Consider the following 19,836-nt stretch of genomic DNA (forward strand, 5'->3'; position numbering starts at 1 on the left):
CAAGGGATGTCTCCTGCTTGGCTTTCTCAGGGCGTGTGCCTTTCCTTTAACCATTTCCTCTGCGTTGCTGTTCAAGTGGTACAGAGCCAGTGGGAAGGTGAAGAGGGTTGGTACCGGCTTTAGGAGGGCAGTCCTCTGATCTTTCCACGCTTTCCATTTGTCTGTCTGTTGGGATATCCACCGTGAGAGTCTCTGAATGCCTCTTGAACACCAAGTCCTTTTATTCTGTACCTGCGCTGTATCTGTCCATCTATCCAGTCTTTGCTCCCTTGGGACAGATTGTAAGGAGGGCTGTTGAGCACGTTTGGAAGGGACTCTGTCATAACCCAGGCATACGTTGCACTTGGCGTGTTTGTAAAGACCCCCTGGGCACGAGTTAACCTGGGGAGAAGGCCCCTCTTGCGGGGCGGTTGGCAGGGTGAGAGCAGGATCTCCTGGGCACTGCAGTGCCCATCTCTCCTCTCTGGGGACAAAGAGCTCCTGTCTTGTCACTGGAACTAACGGCACCGGTTTGGTCGTCTTCTGATTCACCAGAGAGGGAGTCAAACCCACCACTCAGATCCAACTTTCCTAGAAAAATTGCCAAGGTTTGTATCCTTGTCCCAGCCTTCCGTATGTCCTCCCAGTCAAGAAACTGGGGTTCGCCTATTTTAAAACCCCCTTGAACTCCGGCAGGCCTTCTCAAGTCCCACGTGGCCTCCCCTGTTCAATTAGGAATGAAAAAAAAATACCATCATAGGAAGGCTGACTCCTCAATTTGAGTTACCGTGCCATTCCCATGGCTTCTCAGCAGCAAAAGGCTGAATTCCCCAGGTTGTCCCAGCACCGTGCCTGCATCTTCTCAGTGCAGAATTGATGTAAACCCCAAGTAATATTTAATCGCACTGATAAAATAATTCAGGCTGTGTTCTCTGATGTGACGCGTAGGTTTTTGAGGGCATTAAGAAACATGGCGGGGGGCGGGGGGGGGGCTTTCCCTGTATTTATTTACTTTAGTTTTCATACGGGGAGCGTTTTTTGCAGTTGTTTGCAGTGTAGCTGGTGGTGAATGACAATGAAGAAAGAAGTACAACGCTTTAGCTGCAATACAGTAGCACCTAGTGACCAGAGGGAAGAGATTTACAGTGTAAGCTGCTCAAACGAGAGTTTAAGGAGCAGCATTGGGAGGTGAAAGCAAGACGCAGATTTTGGCAGGGGTATAGCTAGGACACACCAAAGGTAACTGGCTGCCATCTGCCACCCCAGTCAGGGGGGTTACCCCCAGCATTGTCCTTCCTGCCTTACCAGGCTCTGTTCTCCCGTGGCAAAGATGAGGCACGGAGGGTTACAGAATCACCCCTCCTCAGGGCAGCAAGCTCCTGGCATGGCCAAAAAACCGAAGATGCAGCCACAGGCAGCAAGGGGCTTCCTTGAGGGATTATTTCATGGCAAAGAAACAAGGGAAGGAAAGTCAAAGAGCACTTTCCCACGAAGGGCCTTGTCCCAGCCCTCTGCCCCGAGCAAGGAGCCCAGGCATTTTGCATGTTCTCCTCCCCACGTAGCTGATTTCCAGTCCATCCTTCCAGTCCACATGTAACGCAGAGGGACGTGGGACCCACTTCTGCACCTTCCCCCTCTCCCACGGACATCGCCTCTGCTCCTTGACATAGGATGCTTTCTCACATTTGCCCTGTGCCCTTTGCTAGGACTTGATGAAGAAAACCCAGCTGTCAAATCAGAGTTGTTGTGCCTTTACGGCACCAGGGTTACGGCCTGGGCCATTTGTCAGGAAGACACCGCTCCGTTCTTTGTGACCTGAGGACATTTTCTCTTTTCTCTCTGCCTGGCAGGTCTTCATGAGGGACAGCTCTGGAGCCCAGAAGGACACAAGGTGCACAGGATGCTGAATCTGGCCTAGTCCCCAAGCCCAGCAAGCTGTGAGAGGTACAGTATAGCCCAGGGACGACCTTGGGACTCTTCAGAAACGGCCCTGGGGGGAACGGGATGGACAGAGACGGCGGTGGGCTCGTGGCATGAGGGGCAGGAGGGAGAAGGAGGCGGGGAAGGGGAGCTGGAGAGGGTGTTTCAATGACAGCCCTCCACCTGGTAGTGAACCCCGCAACACGCCCATCACTAAAATAAAGTTATGAAATCTAATACCGATTGCTATAGTAACGTCACGCCTCCGCGCTGACCTAGTTTAAGACAAAGGAAGTGTTCCCGCAGCTTTGAGCACACAGGAGGCTGCAGACGCGTCTCAGTCTGTTCTCCGGAAGGAATGGCAGAGGGAGCTGCTGGCTTTTCCTCACCTGCTTCCCCTTGCCCCAAGACCCTCAGGCAACGTGAGCTGCCATATCTCAGGCACTGAACAAATCCACTGCCAGAGAGCATCTCCTTCCTGCATCCCAAACGCGGGCAGGGCCCCACCTGGCTTCATCTGGACCCTTCTAGCTTCATCTGGACATTTAGGCAAGAGGAACACCTGCCCTGGAGCAAAGCAACATCCTTGCAAAGCTGCAGAGACCTGATGGTGCAGCAATAGCCATTGCCATTCGGACCACTACTGTGCCACCAACACCTAGGGCAAGGAGCCTGTCCCTACCCTCCCGGCTATCCCCACCTCCTCCTCATCTGCTTAGTCCTCTGTACCCCCAGTCCTGGGGCTGCCGCTCGCTCTGGCAGGCCAGTCGAAGAGCCGGTTGGTGGCTTGGGGCAGGGTGGTAGCACAGAAGGCCAAGCAGAGTGGCCTGCCTTCTTCTGTGTCACAAGTTTTCAGCGCAAGCGCAGACAACCTCCATCCCTGGGAGGCACAGCATAAGCAAGGTTGAGGGCAACAATGTTAAGGGCTTTCCACCCTCTGCTTGCTCCACGGAGGGCTCTGCAAACATACACACACACCCCCTCCAGGCCTCTTGAACGGCACTGACCAGAACAAATCAGTTTTGGTCCCAAATGGTCTCATTAGCTGCTCTTCCAAACAAAAGCTGGAACATGCACCACGTTGTCACCAGCATGTGCCCCGAGTATGAGAGCAGAGACTGCAGGTAGGTTTCAAAAGACGGTGACCCTTGCTCACTGCCCTGGTCCTTTCACTACATCTCATCAGCTCTCCTGCTTTCTTCCTGCAAACTCTCCCTTTCTTACCTTTCCTGCGTTTGTCTCATTTGACCTACTTAATGCTTTGCATTTCCTTCTTCAGAGCAGATCCCATGTTCTGGAGAACTTTGAGAAACTTCTATTTAGGGACAAATAGGTTGTAAAGTTTCCAGGGTTTTGTTCCCTTGAGAGCTGATTATATTACCAGTGACATTTGCATGAAAATAAGTTCTCTGTCTCAAGAGTTCATCTGCTCCTCCGGCTTAGTCAACACCTGAAGTCAAAAATCTTTGTCATGTTGCAGCCATTGATTTTCTCAGCGTTTGGTTGTGTTGATACAAAAAAAAAAAAAAAGAAAGAAAGAAAAAACAAACACAAACAATAAGTAATATCTAGAACGTATAAGGAAGAAAATTATTCTTTGTCTGTTTTGGGCTGGCTCCGGTCAGACCCCCTCCCTCTTCATTACCCCGGCGGGCAGGAGACCACCGGCATGCACCGAGGCTCCCAGGGCTGCTACCATGAGGCCGCAGGACCTGTATGCAGATTCCTCATTAAAAAGGCACAAGTCGCTTATTCAGAGATGAAGTGAGATGTGAGGAGATCCTCCCACCGTTGACATGGGACTCAGTAGCGCCACGAAATCAGTGCTGCCCACTTTGTTGGGCTCATACACCAACGTAGCCTACGCTGGGATTGGCTTCATCCAGCGTTAGCTGCCTGGAAGAGGGATTGGTAGGTGAGCTGGGGAGCCCCTTGGGACACCTTCAGGCAAGGGGCAGCCTGGCCCTCGTAAAGCAATTCACCCGTCTCCTAAGGAGGTGGCCCAGGCAGATGAGCCGCATTGCTGGAAGCCTCTGTCTCCTCCCCGTCGCTGTATGGAGAGTGAGGGGCAAAGGGCGGGGGTGCTTCGGTTCTCCTGGTGATGCCGTCACACGTCTCAGAGGGAAAGTCCAGGTGACCTTAGCCCCACGGGTGCTCCTCAGGAGACCTGGCTTAAGCTCTTCTCAGCAGCCCAGGGCGGGCAGCGTTGCCCGCTGCTCGGACCTCGGTACCCGCTCTGCCCCTGGGACGAAGCTTCCCCCGGCAGCGGTGGGAAACTTCCCGGGGAGAAGCGAGCGGCAGAAGGAGGCTGGAGGAAGGTCTGTTGTATAATGAATTGTGCTAAGCAGAAGCCGGCTATTTTTATCCCCCGCGATTAGATTCTGAACTCTTTGAATCATCATTAATGCAACGCCCTGGAAGCCAGCGGCCCCCCTCGCTGAATGCCACATGAAGTGTTCCTGCTAATTCAGGGAACATTTGAATTCATGCGTGTAGGCAGACCGACGTCACCTACACCACAGTATACAATTTTTTAAGCTTCTTGCGGCAGGGCGAGGAGAGTCATTTTTCTTCTGCAGGTTGCGAATCATTTATTCCTTATCTAGCCAGTTATTAGCATGCTGCTAGGTTTCTATATATAAAAGCCACCCATGTGTTTGCAGCCAGCTTGGATGGCTGGGCTGAGGTTTACGTGGGAGATTATGGTACGTGGAGCCCTGGAAGAGCTGATCAGCCGAGGGCAGGCCTGACTCCCGAGGGTGCCTGCAGCCCTGCCAGGACAGGGGTTTCTTCCTTCTGGAGGACTTGCCCCCTAAGCAATCCCATTTTACAGGCTGCCGCTTCTCCTGGTGCTTCTACCTGCCTCTCCCGAGCAGCACCTGAATGGCCTCCTGGCCCTTCCTGGCTGGCCCTGCCTCAGTAGTACACGTCCCCCCCCAACCAGATCTGTTCAGGTGAGCCCTGATTCGAAGGTTATGATCTCAAGAGATGCCTTCCAACCGAAACAAACGGTTGTTATACAAACGCCACCTTCTTGAAGCGTGCCAAGAGGCTCTCCGGCTTCTTGCCAGCACCACCAGGACCAAGGTCTGGCTGTGTGTCTGGTGCCTGGTGTTTTGCACAGGTGCGGTTGACTTTGTGGTGCGTTATGTTCTTCAGATGGGACACGGCAGAGGTTAGGATGAGAGAGACGAGCTCTCCCGGGGAGGTGGTAGGTTCCTCCCTCCATTCGCAAGGACGAAGGGCCCTGGGCTGGCATGCAGCGTGGGGGCAGCAGCTTTGGTTTTTCCACAGGGAACAAACTCAGAAGGTGTTGGAAAACTCTGCTGGTGGGAATAGCAGGAAATGTACGGCTAAGCTGTGAGGGGGAGGCAGAGAAGAGAGGAAAGCAAGGGAAAGGGGGAGTGGTGCTTTTGGCTGTGATTTTGGGGAGAAAGAAGAGCCCTTCAAGTGCCCGTTTCTGGACGAAGGCACCGCTCAGTCAGGACAGCTGTGGCTGCGCTTGCAGAGGAGGGCGGCCAGGGAGAGGACACGGACTTGTTGCGTGGAAGGTGTGTGCCAAGGGCACGGTAAAAGGGAGGGAGGCAGCACAGAGCCTGCGCCCGTGGGAGGTGAAACGCAGCCACCAGGCCAGCGCTTGCAGCTCCCCGGTTTCTCCAGGAGCAGAAGCTCTTGGAGGCTTGATGAGAAGGAGCGAGCCCTGCCCGGTGACCCCGGCACTGACCGCCTCTGCCACGCGTCGGACTTGTCAACGCCAGCTAATTGCAAAGTGAAACCCTGGAAATGGGCTGAGGCAGAAGGTGGCGAGGCAAGGCGAGGCGAGGCCGGCAGGGTACGGTACCGCATCTCCTCCTCCTGTCCCCTCCTCGCAGGGAGAGGGCAGAGGGTTTGCCCTGTCTGCTCCATGCCCTCAGTATAAGCTGTTTTAAGGTGGGTTTGCAGAACTTAAGTGGGGAATTTGGCCGGCAGGAACCCAGAGACATGAGAAAAAGAGCAGTTTCTCCTGGAAATCCACCTCCGCCCCAAAAGTTAAAAAGGAGTCATGGTGGGCAGTGGCAGCTGGTTTGCCCAAGTCCCTGGTGGTGCAGAGCCCCAGCACAGAAGCTGGTCCAAACCAGCGGTCCCTAACATGGTTAGCTTGCAGGAGGTGCTCTGCCCTCTGACAAGAACCGGGGCCTCCCAGGCTTCGTTGGTTTTTGTCCTGGCCTTGAGCCTATTCAGAACAGGAAGGAGCAGCTCCTGTGGAGCAGTGGTCCTCCGGCTGCTGCCCTCACCACATCACAGTGACAGGGGAGGAATTACTGTGGGGAGATGGGGGTGGACCCATGGCCAGCGTCTCCTGGGCAGCCATCCTCTCGAGGACACGATGCATAGCCTGGTGGAGCACCTCCAAGGGGACATGGAGCTAGTCTTCAACGGTGGAAAGGAGGAAGGACATCCATTCTCCATGTGCAGGGTGGACAGGACAAGACATCATCAGAGAGATCCCGGATGGACAGAACAGAATCACAGAATCACAGAATGGCAGGGGCTGGAAGGGACCTCTGGAGATCACCCAGTCCAACCCCCTGCCAGAGCAGGGTCACCCACAGCAGGTGGCACAGGAACGCGTCCAGGCGGGTTTGGAATGTCTCCAGAGACGGAGACTCCCCCACCTCTCTGGGCAGCCTGTGCCAGGGCTCTGCCACCCTCAAAGTCAAGAAGTTCCTCTTCATGTTTAGGTGGAACTTCCCATGGCCAAGTTTGTGCCTGTTACCTCTGGTCCTGTCACTGGGCACCACTGAGAAGAGCCTGGCCCCATCCTCCTGACACCCACCTTCAGAGCTTTATAGGATTGCAAAGGCAGACAGATATATCCAGGAGAGCTCATTGGACTTCTGCCCTGGTGCTGCCCTGGGTGACATTTTGACAGACTTCTCACCCACACTTTCTGCCAGGAGTTACAAACCACAATTTCAAGGACTCACCAAACTGCCTGGCTGGGCAACTGGATGGATGGACAGCCATAAGCTGGGCAGGCACGTGAGAGTGAGGACAGGGCAGATAGCTCAGAAATCATCGCTGTGCTAGTACCTACACTGCATTGCAGATGTCTCCTCTTCTCCATCCAGTTCCTTTCCGTTACCTCCTGCTCTGCCCAGAGTTTGGGCCAGCCTAATCTCTTTGCTGTTAAAAAGAAACAGAAAAGCAAATATTTGCAGTCTTTGAAGTATCTCTTACAACAAGGGAGGCTTTTCAGCTCGCCGTGAAGATGTGATTCAGTCTTCCTGAAGTGGAGTGAACCATCTCCCACCAGCTTTGGCAGCCCCCGGACCGGCCCCATCTCCCAGTCACGGCAGCCGAGCGCAGCAGCTGCGGGTCCTACAGGAGGGAAACGTTGGCAGCGCTCAGCCCGGGGAGGAGAGGAGCTCCTGATGAGCAGGAAGCTTCTTCAGGCAAGGCTGTCATCTCCTGCCTCATTTGAGACCCCGTACACCGCTCGGTGCGTGGAGCTGCAGACCTGCTTTGCAGGAGCTGCTGCTGTAAGTGAATTCAGTGCAGTCGGTCCGAGCCTGCAAACAGGCAGCGGCAGCGCCGCTGTGAGCCGCGTCCGAGGGGAAGCTGAGCCTGGCTGGGTTCGGAGTGTTTGGGACACACAAAACTGCCATAAATCAGGCCAGCTCATCCGCTGCATAGCAGAGACCTCTGAGCATCAGCAAAGCCATTGGGAAGAGGAAGGGCGATCCCAAAAGAAACGCAAGTGAGGGGAAGGGAGGTAACGGGGCCATGCAGCAAAACCAGCCCCTTTCCCTGGGCTTGGGGACACATCCTCTCCACGCCCCGGCAGCCCCTGCTGTGACCATCTGCTAACCCGGGTCTTCTCCTGTCGACCACCCTGGGTGCCCTCCCCGTGGTTGGGGACCATCCACCTCCTCGCCGTGGTGCCTGACGGGGTAGGGGAGACACAGCAGGGGCACCGGGCAGCTGCCCTGGGATGCAGCCCTTGCCAAGTTTGCGAGCCGCAGGATGACGGATTTGAGAGATTTAATTTCAAGCTTTTTCATCCTTCCAAATTAAAAAGATGGCAGGGAAGAGGCTTGTTGGGTTTTTCCCTTCCCTGACCCCACGTCTCAAGGAAGTGCCAAGGATTGCAGAGAGTAATTGAAATGTAATGAAAACAGTTTAATCCATCTTAAAGGGCAAAGAGCTCGCAGGGGATGCAGCAAACACAGCGTGGTGGGCACCAGGGGCTGGGGGAGTCCTGACTGCCCCACCAGCCCTGACCCGACACGTGCCCAGCAGCCGGGCTGGTGGCCCACGCTGTGGCCAGGCATCCGGAGAAGGGATGCCCAGGTGTTACGGTTTGAAGAACCCACAACAATTTATTGCCATTTAGGCAATTATTCTATCACCCAATGATCCCTGCTCACCCGGCAAGGGGAATTGGGAAAAAACAAGGAAAGCTGAGGGTTGACATATAAACAGATTTAATAGGATAAGACTAAATAATTAACAATGATAATACTAAAGAACCAGTATCGATCCCGATACCAATGTAAGATAGACAAGGGTCATTTCCAGCCCGTTCCATCAGCAGAAGCCGTGCACTCCCCACAGGGGACTCCCAGCAAATGTGGGACACTGCGAGCGCTGCGGCTTCGGGAGGAAGGGAAGGGCTCAGGGCTCCGGCACCGGGGCAAGGAGTTCTCTGGATCACAGCCATCAAGGGAGAGAGAAACTACGCAGCAAACTTTCTAATTTATGTCAAAAGTGCCATTCATGGTACGAAATAATCCTGTTGGCAGCCTGGGTCGAGTGCCCGGGTCTCCCTGCTCCTCATCCCCGCACCTGCCGAGGCTCAAAAACATGGAGGCCTTGAAACCCACACACCGGAGGTGGCTGTAAAGTAAATATTTTTGTGAATTCAGACTCTAGATTCTTCTAAAAGTGCAGTTTCCCCAAGTATTAGAAGAGACCTTACTGCAAAGGAAAATTACTGAAAGGGAAATGAATCCTGTGTCACTCAACCCAGGACACCAGGGCAAGCAGCTCAGGCAGGAGGACCAGGACCTGTTGGCAGCCCAGCAAGAGCCCGTAGGAGGAGAAGGGAGCAATAAACCGTCTGCCATATAGAAGTGAGAGCACAGCAGCCGCGGAGAGAGGGAGCTCCCTGCCCTCCCCTGCTCCCTGCCTCCCCATCCCTTCTGCTCCCGCCCCTCCAGCCCCCCCCGGACTTCACTTTTCCTCGCTTCCCACTTCTCCCCACAGCCCCTCGGCCGCTCCTCCTGCCCCTCTGCTTCTTGAGCCGTCCTTAGCCAGTCCAGCCCCGCTCTTCCCCTGCAAGCCAGGCTTTCATTGCATTTCATTTATTTTCATTTCATTTATTTAATTTCATTTCATTTCCCTATTTATTTTGAGTCCTGAGGCAGTTTTACTTTATTCTGGGGCGCAGTGAACACGAAAGCAGCGATGCTGATGTGCTTTCTGGCAAAGCAGTCACGGGGCTGAAGTCTCTCTCAGGAGTGCCTGTGAGATTTCTACTTCAAATATTGATTGCCCTTTGTAGGAAAAGACGTATTTACTATCAATATCCCGAGATCCCATTATAATAAAATCAGCGCTGTGTTGTCTCCTTAGGGACCGTCTGACTCCTGTAGCGTAATGTGTCGGGAGAAGCATAGCGTCCATCAGAGCCAGGATGGCCTCGGGCAGCTGAGTCGGAGAGAAGGACCTTGCTGGGAGTCCGGAGCTGGGGCATGGAAGGAAGGGAGAAAGAGCCCACGGTGGGCGGAGCAGGGCCTGGGCAGATCAGGGGGGTCTTCAGGGAGGATTTGGGCTCCCCGCTACCTGCAGGGCTTCCCCTACAAGTTAAGCAGGGTTGAGCTTGCCCGTTCATGGCCATCTGGACTTTAAAGGACCAGATGGATGGCTCAGTCTGGAGCCTGTCCTTCTACACCCCCGTCCTTCTCTTCTGTCCAGAGGGTTTCCTTTGAGAACATCTCCTGGGGCTTTTTGTCACCGCTCTTTAACCACTGGGCTGATGCCGGCCTGCACAAAGCCTGGCACATCCACGAGTCTCTCTTCTGTGGCGCTTCTCCAGCCAGCACCCGCTGCTGCTCCACCAGCTCACATGGGTGCTGTCCCCTGGGCAAGGGACTCCAGAGAGGCCGAGGCACTTAGCTGCTGAAGAGCACAACGGGAAAAGGATGGCAGCCACAGGGACCATGAGCAGCTGGACACTAGTCAAAGCTAATGTTGCCTTCGGCAAGGAGGGCAGGTTCCCCCCGCTCAGGCCAGGGTAACAGCCATGTCCTCATCCCCAAAACGCATGGCCACCATCCATCTCCCCCACACCACCAAAGCCCAGGACGCGTGGCAGGGCACCAGCTTGCAGGTAAAGGCAGATGGACCTTTAAAAAGCCGGAGACTTTTTAAAACCCATCAAGCTATGGAATATGTTGCACTTCTTTCTTTTTTTTTTTTTTTTTGTGTGCTTCTAAACAATTATTTACAGCCCCAGCTGCCTTTCATTACTAATACATTTTTCCCTGTGTGAGGAAGGAAAACAAGCCCGTCAATTCCTGCCGTCTTTCAGTGATCACTGACGCCGCTCCCTGCACCAGTTGGGCCCTGGCTGCTTTTGCTGACCAGACTGTGTGCAGGAGGACAAGCTCCTCGGGGACACCAGAGTCGAATTTGTGGCTGAACAGGGAGAACCCATCAGCCCAGCCTACCAGCTCTGCTTCTCACAGGGACACATCATTATCCTTCTTGTTCTCTGGGAATAACCAAAAGACGGTTTTCTTTCTCACAAACTCACTGGAGGCTCTGAGGGTCCAGGCTCTATTTCCCCTTCCAGGTGCATGTTGGAGAACATTGGATCATCCTAGTGTTGGAAAACGGCTTGTTGTGCACAGACCCTGCCATCTCAGCTCCCAGAGCGGGATCTTACCAAGGAGCAGCTGTTGAGCCGCGTGTACGTGTTTTGGGGCCCTGGATTTTGAAAAAGTAGTCTAGGATCTCATTCTCAGGAATTCATACACATAGGGTGCTTCAGTGCTTGCTGGTTGCCTTTAGGCGACACTCAAACTAAAACAAAAAGTCAATAAGAAACTAAACTAAAAAGGTGAAAGGCAATAAGAATTAATTTATGCACTACAGGGCTTCAATAGGTTTTAAGTATGGAAAAATCAACTCACTGATTGGCAACTCATCTACATGTTCCTTGGTTTTCTTAAAGCAGCCCCCAAAAGTTTGTCTTTTTTCCCTGTATAACCCCGTGCAGAGGATGGGGTGAGTGCACCGGAGAACCCTTCAGTGAGGAGCTCCCCTGCCCTCAGGGAATCCCCTGTGTCTGGCTGCCCCCCTTCCACCGCCCCGCAGGGATGGGGACAGACAGGGGACAGCAAGGGACAGCCAGCCAGGCTCGGAGGGTGCCACGGCTCCCCCAGGAGCGATGCAGCAAGGCAGGAAAGATCAACTGAGCAGCAAACGGCTTCTCAGGTCAGGCTCTGAGTGTTCAGAAACACCTCTGCTCTCATCGCAGCTAATGAGACAATGTCCTTCGGGGTAAAACATGCCATAAACCGGGGCGCTTGTTGGAGAGGAGACGTTTGACATCATATCGCATTAGCGCAGCTGCACGCAACGCACAGAGCAGGGCTGCCAGCCCCCTTCCGAGATCCCGTAACCACAGAAACACCAAGCATAATGCAGAAGACGGGATGCTCTTCTCCAGACTTCCCTTGGCTCGGGCAAGGCCCGTGTGCAGCGTTTGGCAGCAGCTTTTTCTCCAGCCCCCTGATCAAATGGGACAGGAGCAGTGATTTGCTGGCAGCAGCCCTGCTAGCCTTTGTTACGCTGGCTGGGGAAGGGAATCTATTAAAGAAACATGTGCAGAGACTGGAAAAATAGCAGCAGCGTTATTTAAGCAGCCTGTGGTTGAGCACTGAGGCACACAAGCCCTTAAACTGCAGCTAGAAAGAATGAATCCTTCCCCTCCTCCACTCCTCTCCCCTGTTCCTTCTAGCCTCGGGTCTCATGCCCCTTCTCCTCCGCTCCTGCCATGTCATCTCTCTCCCATTCTGTTTCTTTCCTTCATCCCTTAACCTTGGTGGCATTTGCTTTTAGAGCTGGGGCAGCCCTCGCGAGGACGCCCCGGTGGGGAGCGGGCTGCCAAAGAGGTTCTCGGCAGGCTCTGAGCATCTCTCCTCTCCCCCCAGGTGCAGGGACATCTGCCATCTGCGGGGGAGCGGGGTCGGCGCTTCTGCAAGGGCTCTGCCGCACCATCCCTGAGCGATGGTCTAGGAAACACTGGGACCATGAAGGGCTTAGGAGATAACAGAAGCCGCCACCTCTCTGATAACCTGGACTCCCCTCAAGACTCTCTTTATGCGCCCCAGGACAGGAATCCTTATCTCCTCAGCCCCACCGACTCTTTCACCATGGACCCCCGATTCCCAGCCCAGAACACCCTCCATGGCGACTGTCTCCTTCCTCTCAACAACCAGATCTCCAACAGCAGCACCTTCCCCCGCATCCATTACAACTCCCACTTCGAGGTCCCAGATGACAACCCTTTTCCGAGCCATGCCCAAGCCACTAAAATCAACCGCCTGCCTGCAAACCTCCTTGACCAGTTTGAGAAGCAGCTGCCCATCCACAGAGACGGCTTCAGCACCCTCCAGTTTCAGAGGAGCGATGCGAAGCACCGCAGCGAGAGCCCTGGACGCATCCGGCACCTTGTCCACTCTGTCCAGAAGCTATTCGCCAAGTCCCAGTCTCTGGAGGGCCCCACCAAAGGCAATGTGAACGGGAAGAAGGGGGCGGATGACCCCAAGCAAAACCGGAGGAGCAAGAGCAAAGACCGAGCGAAGACCTCCGAGCCCAAGCGCAGGACCAGATCCAACATATCAGGCTGGTGGAGCTCAGATGACAACTTAGACAGCGATACCTGCAGCTACCGCAACCCAATGGGTCTCATGACACTGGGGCGGCAGCCGGACCACAGCCAGCCGAAGTATTTCATGCACGCTTACAATACCATCAGCGAGCACATGCTGAAATCCTCCAAGAGCAATAACGACCTCAAGGTCACCCCTTGCACCAATATCCCCATCAACAATGACTCCAACTACATAAAGAGGGGCTCCTGGTCCACGCTGACACTCAGCCATGCCCGGGAAGTGTGCCAGAAAGCCTCCGCCACGATCGACAAAGCCTTGCTGAAATCCAAGTCCTGCCATCAAGACTTGGCCTACCACTACCTGCAGGTGGGTGCAGCGGGGGGGGGTTTATGGCTTGCTCCCTGCAGGGAGAGCGCAGGAAGACAGGGGACACCTTCTCGGTAGGCACCCTGTTGCCCAGTAGATGTTCTAAAACTGAACTGTCTGGTTCACCTCAAGTCACACTGCCAGGAGAGGGCGGGGGGGTTACGCTCACCAAGGCCCTGGGGACAGACCACCACCTCTCCTGTGGGGACACGGGTGCTGACGGGGTCTGGCTCCCCCTGCTGCCCCAGGACCCCCCCCAGCCCCTGTGCTGGGCCGTGGCAGCGTGGGGAGGAGGTGATGTGCCCACCCTGCAGCCTCTGCACCCTCTGCTGCCATCCCCCTTTGCTGCGGGACCCAGCACGTCCCCACCGCCCACCCAGACCCTGCAGATGCTGTCTGTGGTGGGGTGGACTCGGGCTCTTGGGCAGCCGGGTGGGCAGTTGCCCACGTGAAGCTGTTTCCTCTCGGTGCCCACGCAGCCGGGCGTGCCGAGGGACCGCAGCTCATATCCCACCCAGGCACAGCCCCATCCAAACACCGCCGCCACCCCACGGTCCGAAGGCCACCAGTAATAACTAATGCTTAACCCCTTATATCCACGCGTCGCAAGGATGTGCCGGCGTGCCCAGTAAGCCCCGCTCTACAGAGCTTCCCCGGAGCGCTGGTAGGACCTGCAGCTCTGCGGGGCATGGCTGCCTTTGCTGCTCCCCCGCGCGCCGGGCAGGGCTGTGGGCCAGGAGGGAAGTGCCAGCCGCCCCGCTTGCATGGCAGAAGCCTGCATGGCTAATGCTGGTTTGAACCCACCCCCCCCCGCCGCCAGCCGCTCCGTCACCAAGAGCGCCAGGTCACTGTGGCGGTTTCAAAAAGCGGCGCTTGAAGAACATAGACCTGGTTGTGCCCTAGAGAGAGGAATGAAGATAAATAAGCCAGGCCTGGATGGGGGGAGGAGGGGGCTAGTCTATGTATATAAATCTCCAGCATCCTTTTTAATGCAAAGGTGTCATGGGCTCCCCTGGCTGTGGCCAGCGGGCTTAGAAGCTTTAAAGAGCAATGAATTATTGAAGCACACTCTGCTTCCAATACCTTGCTGGCCACGGCTGCAAATCAAATTTCAGAGGGACTTATTACATCAGGAACGTCATCAGAAAAAATGTTCTCGGCCTGGTTTCTTTTTCTTTGCCCCCCCCCCCCCTTTCAGTTAAGCCTTAGGAGGTTAAAGATCTGCAGAAAAAACATCCGCTGATCCCCCTCTGGCTGCGGCGGCAGAGCCCGGCACAGGCGGCCCCGGGGGCTGGATGCGACCCCAGCAGCCCCCCAACTCCCGGGGTTTGGCCACAGCCGGGGGTACGAGTCTGCCCTGCTCGTTCTTCCCCACCCATGTAATGAGCCTCCGTTTCTCGACAGCCTGACGGAGGGCTGTGGGCACAGCTGGGTGGCGTGAGCCCGGCCAGCAGCTGGGCAGCCCCACCGCTCGGCTGGGAGGACACGGGTGCCGCCCCGCTGCAGCCGAGCGAGCCCCCACGGAGGTGGGACCAGCCCCTCAGCCCGGGGCCGACCGACGCAGGCAGCGGCCAGGTAGGGATCTTGTTTTGAGGGGAAGCTTTTGCCCAGCTCCCTCCCTGCCCTGACCCTCCTGGGACCGTCGGATGGGGTCGGCAGCCTGCGCCAACAGACTCAGAGCGCAGCCAGCCAGCAGCTCCTGTCGGCATGGCCGGAGGGGCACCGGGGTGTCACCGGCATCCCAAGCGGCTGGGGCAGCCCCCGCAGGCGGCAGCATCTCACCAGCAAAGTCACGATCCGGGGCACCCAGTCCAGAAAACATTTTATTTGGTGCCCCTACAAGCCAACAGGTCCTGGATGCTTGGGCTGACCTTGCCCCAGATGCCCGGGGTGACCCCAGAGGGCAGGGCACAGGGTCCTCGAAGTAGGACGGGGCGATTGTATCCAGACCCCTTCTCGGCACGGGAAGGGGACTAAGCTGGCGATGGAGAAGTGACCTCTGGAACCTGTTGTGTGGGAAATGCCCTTTTGCAAAGCCCCATGTCCTCTGCCACCCGCCCCCCCTCCCCGGGTCAGGACAAGCCCGCTCCCTGCTTGTGCCCCAGCGAGGGACCACGTCCATCTGCCTGGCCGCAGAGCCCAGTGCTTGGGGAGCACGGAGGCCCTGCCCTGCTGTGGACAGGGCTGCTGCGAGGCGGAGAAGCCCGGTGAGTCCCAGAGGTGGAGACGTGTCCTCTGACATGAGGGAGGGCAGGAGGAGTGGGATGGGGACCAAGAGAACCCCCCAGCCTCCAGGCTGGGGTAAGCCCCTTAAGGCTATTCACCTCCCCTGCCCCATTTGCAGGCTCTGGGTAGTCTTGGGACTCATCGGGGACTATTAGTGGCCCATGTGATGTTCCCAGGCCCATCCCCAGACCCCAGTGTTGGAGACGGGAGCGGGTGATGACCCAGCTCCAGGTCCAGCCCTGTCCCATCAGAGGGAGGGGTTTGTCAGAGCAGTCCCCGAGGGGACACAGCACTCTCCTTAGAGCACAGTCCCCAGGTAGGGAGGCTGTGCTCCCCATCCCCTGGTCTCCCCTCCCCATGGGCCCCACAGGTGGCTGAGGGTGCAAGGGAAGAGGCTGAGGGGTCAGGATCCCGATGGGCAAGAGGCTCCTTGGAGTGAGAGCTGCCCCAGGCAGTGGTGGACAGGAGCGGGCAGGGCTGAGCAGCATTTCTGCCCCAGACACAGACTGGGACCCATGTTCGTGGATACCGAGACTACATCGAAGGGACGGGCAGTGTTGGGGCTCCCAGGGGGACAGAGTCATACCACAGGCACCATTAGCCTTTTGCATCATCCGGATTAGCCTCCCCAACCCCACTTCCAGTCAGACAGCACCGAAGCTTCCTTAACCCCCAGTAGCCCCAAAGATAAATTCGTAATCCAGAGCGGGTGGCCCATTCAGTGCCAGCCACCGCACAGATCCTGTCTGCGCTCACGCCAGCCCCACAGAGCTCCCATGGGGCAGGAAACCCGGCCCAGGTCCTTCCCAGAGGGTGCCCTGCCAAAAGGACAGATGGGGCCCGAAGGCAGCCTGGGCTCCAGCTTTGTCTCTTGAGGACGTGCCTGAGACCACACGTTGCCCTCAGGACGCCACGAGGGATCCGGCCCTGGAGGGAGCAGCGGTGTCCCCGCATCGGGCTCAGTCTCTCTGCGTTGGAGCCGGGCTGCATGGCACGTGCATCGCTGCACGCTGTGCGTCCGGCCCCGCGGGCGTCGCGGCGGGTGTGTTCGTGTGTGGTGCATGTCTGTGTGTGCCGGGGCTGGGCTGCATGTCGGAGCTGGCACATATGCGAATGGAAGCCCTGTTTGCTCCGCCAGTCTCTCTTCCCCCAGACCTCACCGAAGCAACGGGTGCAGCTCTTTCGCCCCTGCCCAGCACCCAGGACTGGAGTTTTTCCCTTCTCTCCTCTCTCCCCTCTCTTAATGCTGCAGGTGACTGGGGAATGCCCCGGGCAGCATAAGGGTAGGGGGAAACCTTTGTGTGGCCCCTTCTTTCCTCTTGCCTCCACGCTCAGTTTATGACACAGCGAGCAGAAGACGCTGCTTCTTTGCAGCGTGCGGCATTGTGGCAGGATGGTGTCAGTGGAGCCCAGCTCCCAGGGGTGGCACCTGCCTGAATCCCACATACCTGCGCCATGGGACACCGCATGGATGAAAACCAGGCGGAAAGGATGATGCTGAAGCCTGGCAGAGCATCTCCGCTGCCCATGCCTCCCCTCCTGTGCGGCCACTGGGCAGGGCGGATCCCCAAGCCCTCTGTGCCAGCAGCCACCTGCAAAGGCTCTTGACCTGGGCATCCTCTTGCTCCCACCCCTTTCACACCAACCAAACAACCATGGGCAGAACCAAGCCTACATTTGGGGGAGCAGCATGAGGAGGAGCAGCAAAACTCTCACAGCCCGTGAGGAGCCTCCTGATCTTCTCTGTGCCAGGCCCAGGTACAACACAAGACACAGGCTGTGTTCAGTTCCCAGGGGCTCAGCTGCCAGGGAAGTTGCTGCCATCAAGGTGCTGCACTGGCCACCGTCGAGGTCTGCCCCTTGACGACAGGAGGTGCTCTGGGCTCTTCAGCCCCATCGCAGAGCTTCAGAGACTACGGGACAGGCTCCTCAGGTGCCTCAAGCTGCAGAGAAGCGCCCTGGAGGACCCTGAACAGCACCTCAAGTACCTGCACTGCTTCCAAAGATCCCGAAGGACACCTACTTGTCAGGTGTGGCACTTTTGAAACGCTCGTCCTGCTCTGTCCCACAGGAGCAAGAGCTGTGGGAGTCCCTGTGGACTCTGTGCGCAGACAGAGGCAGGACACGCTCCGAACTGGGGCACCAGATTCAAGGGGTGTCCTGCCAAGCATCTTCCTTCCCCTTGACGCTGCTAAACTCGAATGTGGAGCACCTTGAGAGCAGCTTTGTTTCTTGCTGCCTTGGCAAGGCACAAAGCAGAGGAGAGGCAAGGGAAAGGAGAAATAAGGCAGCTGAGTGAGGACTAGCGGGCTGCCGCAATGCGGTGGGGAAGCTGGTGGAGGCTGTCCCTAGGAGAGGGGCAGGGATCGTACGGGGCAGGCAGTGCTGGGGATGCTCAGCTCAGGCAGCTGTAGGCATTGCTGCACCAGCAGAGACATACCAAAAACCCCGTCTTCATGTTCCTGTGCCGAGAGCCAAGAGTGCCCACGGTCGGGAGGCAGATGCGCAAGCCCGGGCAGAGCTGAGCAACCCGCAGAGCCTGCCCTCGAGCAGCAGCAGCAGCAGCAGAGCGGCCACGGGAGCCTGAGGTCTTAATGACCCCTCTGTCCTCGGGCTCACCGAGCTGAGCCCGGCACCTCCCACTGCCCCACAAAATACAGCATTCGCCTCTGCGTAAGACACGGCTGTGTAGTCCCCTGGCCCCCATGCCTGGCTGCTGGCAAGCTCTCACCTCCTTAGCCAGGGGCTGCAGACCCCAGCCCTGTCTGTCCCCTTGCCCCAGCCCCTTGCTGGCCCAAGACCTTTGCAGGCAGGAGGCTGCGACTCGTCCTGAGCCGAGGGCAGGCAGCAAAATGCAGTGTCAAGTCAGACCTGATGCCAAGATGATGGGTATAGAAGTGCTTCTCAGGGCCCCTGTCTCCTTTAGGAAAGGTCAGAGCCAGCCACCACGGTGACCTGTGGGATCCCTCCCATGGCAGGACTCAGGTGGAGCCAGCAGGGTCCCTCCTGGCTGGCCACAGGGCCACCCAGTGCAAGCAGCTGGAGCAGAGGGAGCGCTCACACCCAGGAGAGAAAGGGTTCTCTGCTCTTACTTTTGTAGGAACCTGCTGGATAACACCCAGTATCTCCTGAGCTGGGCAGTCTTGCAAGCAGCCAGCCCAGAAGCCATCGCCAAGCATGAAGTTTGCGGGAGGCAGAGTGGAAAGAGCTGGGGCAACCTGCAGCAGCGGGGCGCGGAGCCAGGGAGGCCCGGCCAGGCTCGTGTCTCACGTGGGAGACTCGCTCCACGTCGGTCCACAGCTGGATCTGGCACACAGGCGGCACGATGCCTCTGGCTCTCTGTTCCATGTCCCCCAGTAATACGGGTCCTGGCTCATGGGCACACATCGCGGCAGGAGCCCCATCACCGAAGCGGTCCCACGGGCTGTTTGGGTTCTGCTTCACATGGCACTGGGGTCACCCCTTGCCTTCTCCCGAGCAGACACACGACAGCAGCAGGCTGGCAGGACGTGGGGTGAACCCCTCACTCCTGCGGGCAGAAGAAAGCCCTCAGAGTGAGCTACGCTGTCGCGCGTGGATTGAGCCCGCATCTGGCACACCTCAGGCCCTCTCAGGAGAACAAGAAGCCACTGGCTGGAGATCTGAAGCTCACCTGAAGATGTTGCACCCCAGCAGCAGCAGACGGCACCCTCAAGCTGGCTCTGGTTCCCACAGAACATGCCTGCTGTGAACAAGGAGGTGAAGAGGAACCACGCTGTGCTTAACAGCTCTGGCTCATCACAGTTAGCTGCAACACGGCTTCGTGCGTCCCCAAAGCACTATATAAACACTGGCTGATTGATCCACGGCCCCCCGGGGAGCTGGGCAAATCCAACAGCTCCATCCGTCAGAGGCAACGTGGATGCTCTCGCCGGCACGAGCTGTGCTCAGCACAAGACCCTTTGCTGCTCCCCATGGCGGTCCCCAGCCAGCACACCGGGGGGCCTCGGGCTGTCCCGGTGTCTGCATGCTTTGCACATTGCTGCAGTCCTCACATCTTCCTTTGCTTCTCCTTGACCATGTCTCCTTAGCTCAAGGGCAGATCAACGGCCAGCTACAAACCAAGTTAGCCACGAAACCAAGGCTTGCTCCCGGCAACTCAGGTTGCCCTATCTTTCTCCAGGCCAGTCCCACACCGCGCGGGGCTCTTGTCCCGATCAGTCCTGGGCTGATGCCTGGCTCTGCTGCTGGACGAACGAATACCTTGGCTGTGCCCCGATCACCTACCCAAACCCTTCGCAGGACGGGCAGGCGGGGGTGTTGCCCACCTCAGTTGCTCAGTGCTTCAGGCCCCTAGTGGAAACATCAGCTCGTCCGTCTCTAACGAGGCAACGAGACACTATGTCTGCCTTAAGTTAATTGCAGAGTTGTCATCTCGGTGCAGTTAGAAGTACTTTTCTCGCGCAAGGTACTACTCATC

At 56.9% G+C, this 19,836-nt stretch overlaps 1 protein-coding gene across 8 annotated transcripts in view; it reads left to right on the top strand.

Moving 5' to 3' along the window:
- The window catches only part of DLGAP4 (DLG associated protein 4), a 178,143-nt gene that overhangs the window by 95,697 nt on the left and 62,610 nt on the right, over positions 1–19,836 (top strand). For 2 of the 8 annotated variants that reach the window (XM_074605449.1, XM_074605450.1), the window contains exons 3-6: positions 1,830–1,923; positions 12,102–13,151; positions 13,762–13,815; positions 14,556–14,726. In XM_074605449.1, the coding sequence (XP_074461550.1) occupies positions 12,201–13,151; positions 13,762–13,815; positions 14,556–14,726 (1,176 nt within the window). In that variant the 5' untranslated portion in view covers positions 1,830–1,923; positions 12,102–12,200. The remainder of the gene's footprint in view (positions 1–1,829; positions 1,924–12,101; positions 13,152–13,761; positions 13,816–14,555; positions 14,727–19,836) is intronic. The other 6 variants (XM_074605453.1, XM_074605454.1, XM_074605451.1 and 3 more) reach the window with 3 other exon arrangements.

Source organism: Larus michahellis, chromosome 12 (assembly GCF_964199755.1).
Source record: "Larus michahellis chromosome 12, bLarMic1.1, whole genome shotgun sequence".
In the NCBI taxonomy this organism is placed as follows: Eukaryota; Metazoa; Chordata; class Aves; order Charadriiformes; family Laridae; genus Larus; species Larus michahellis.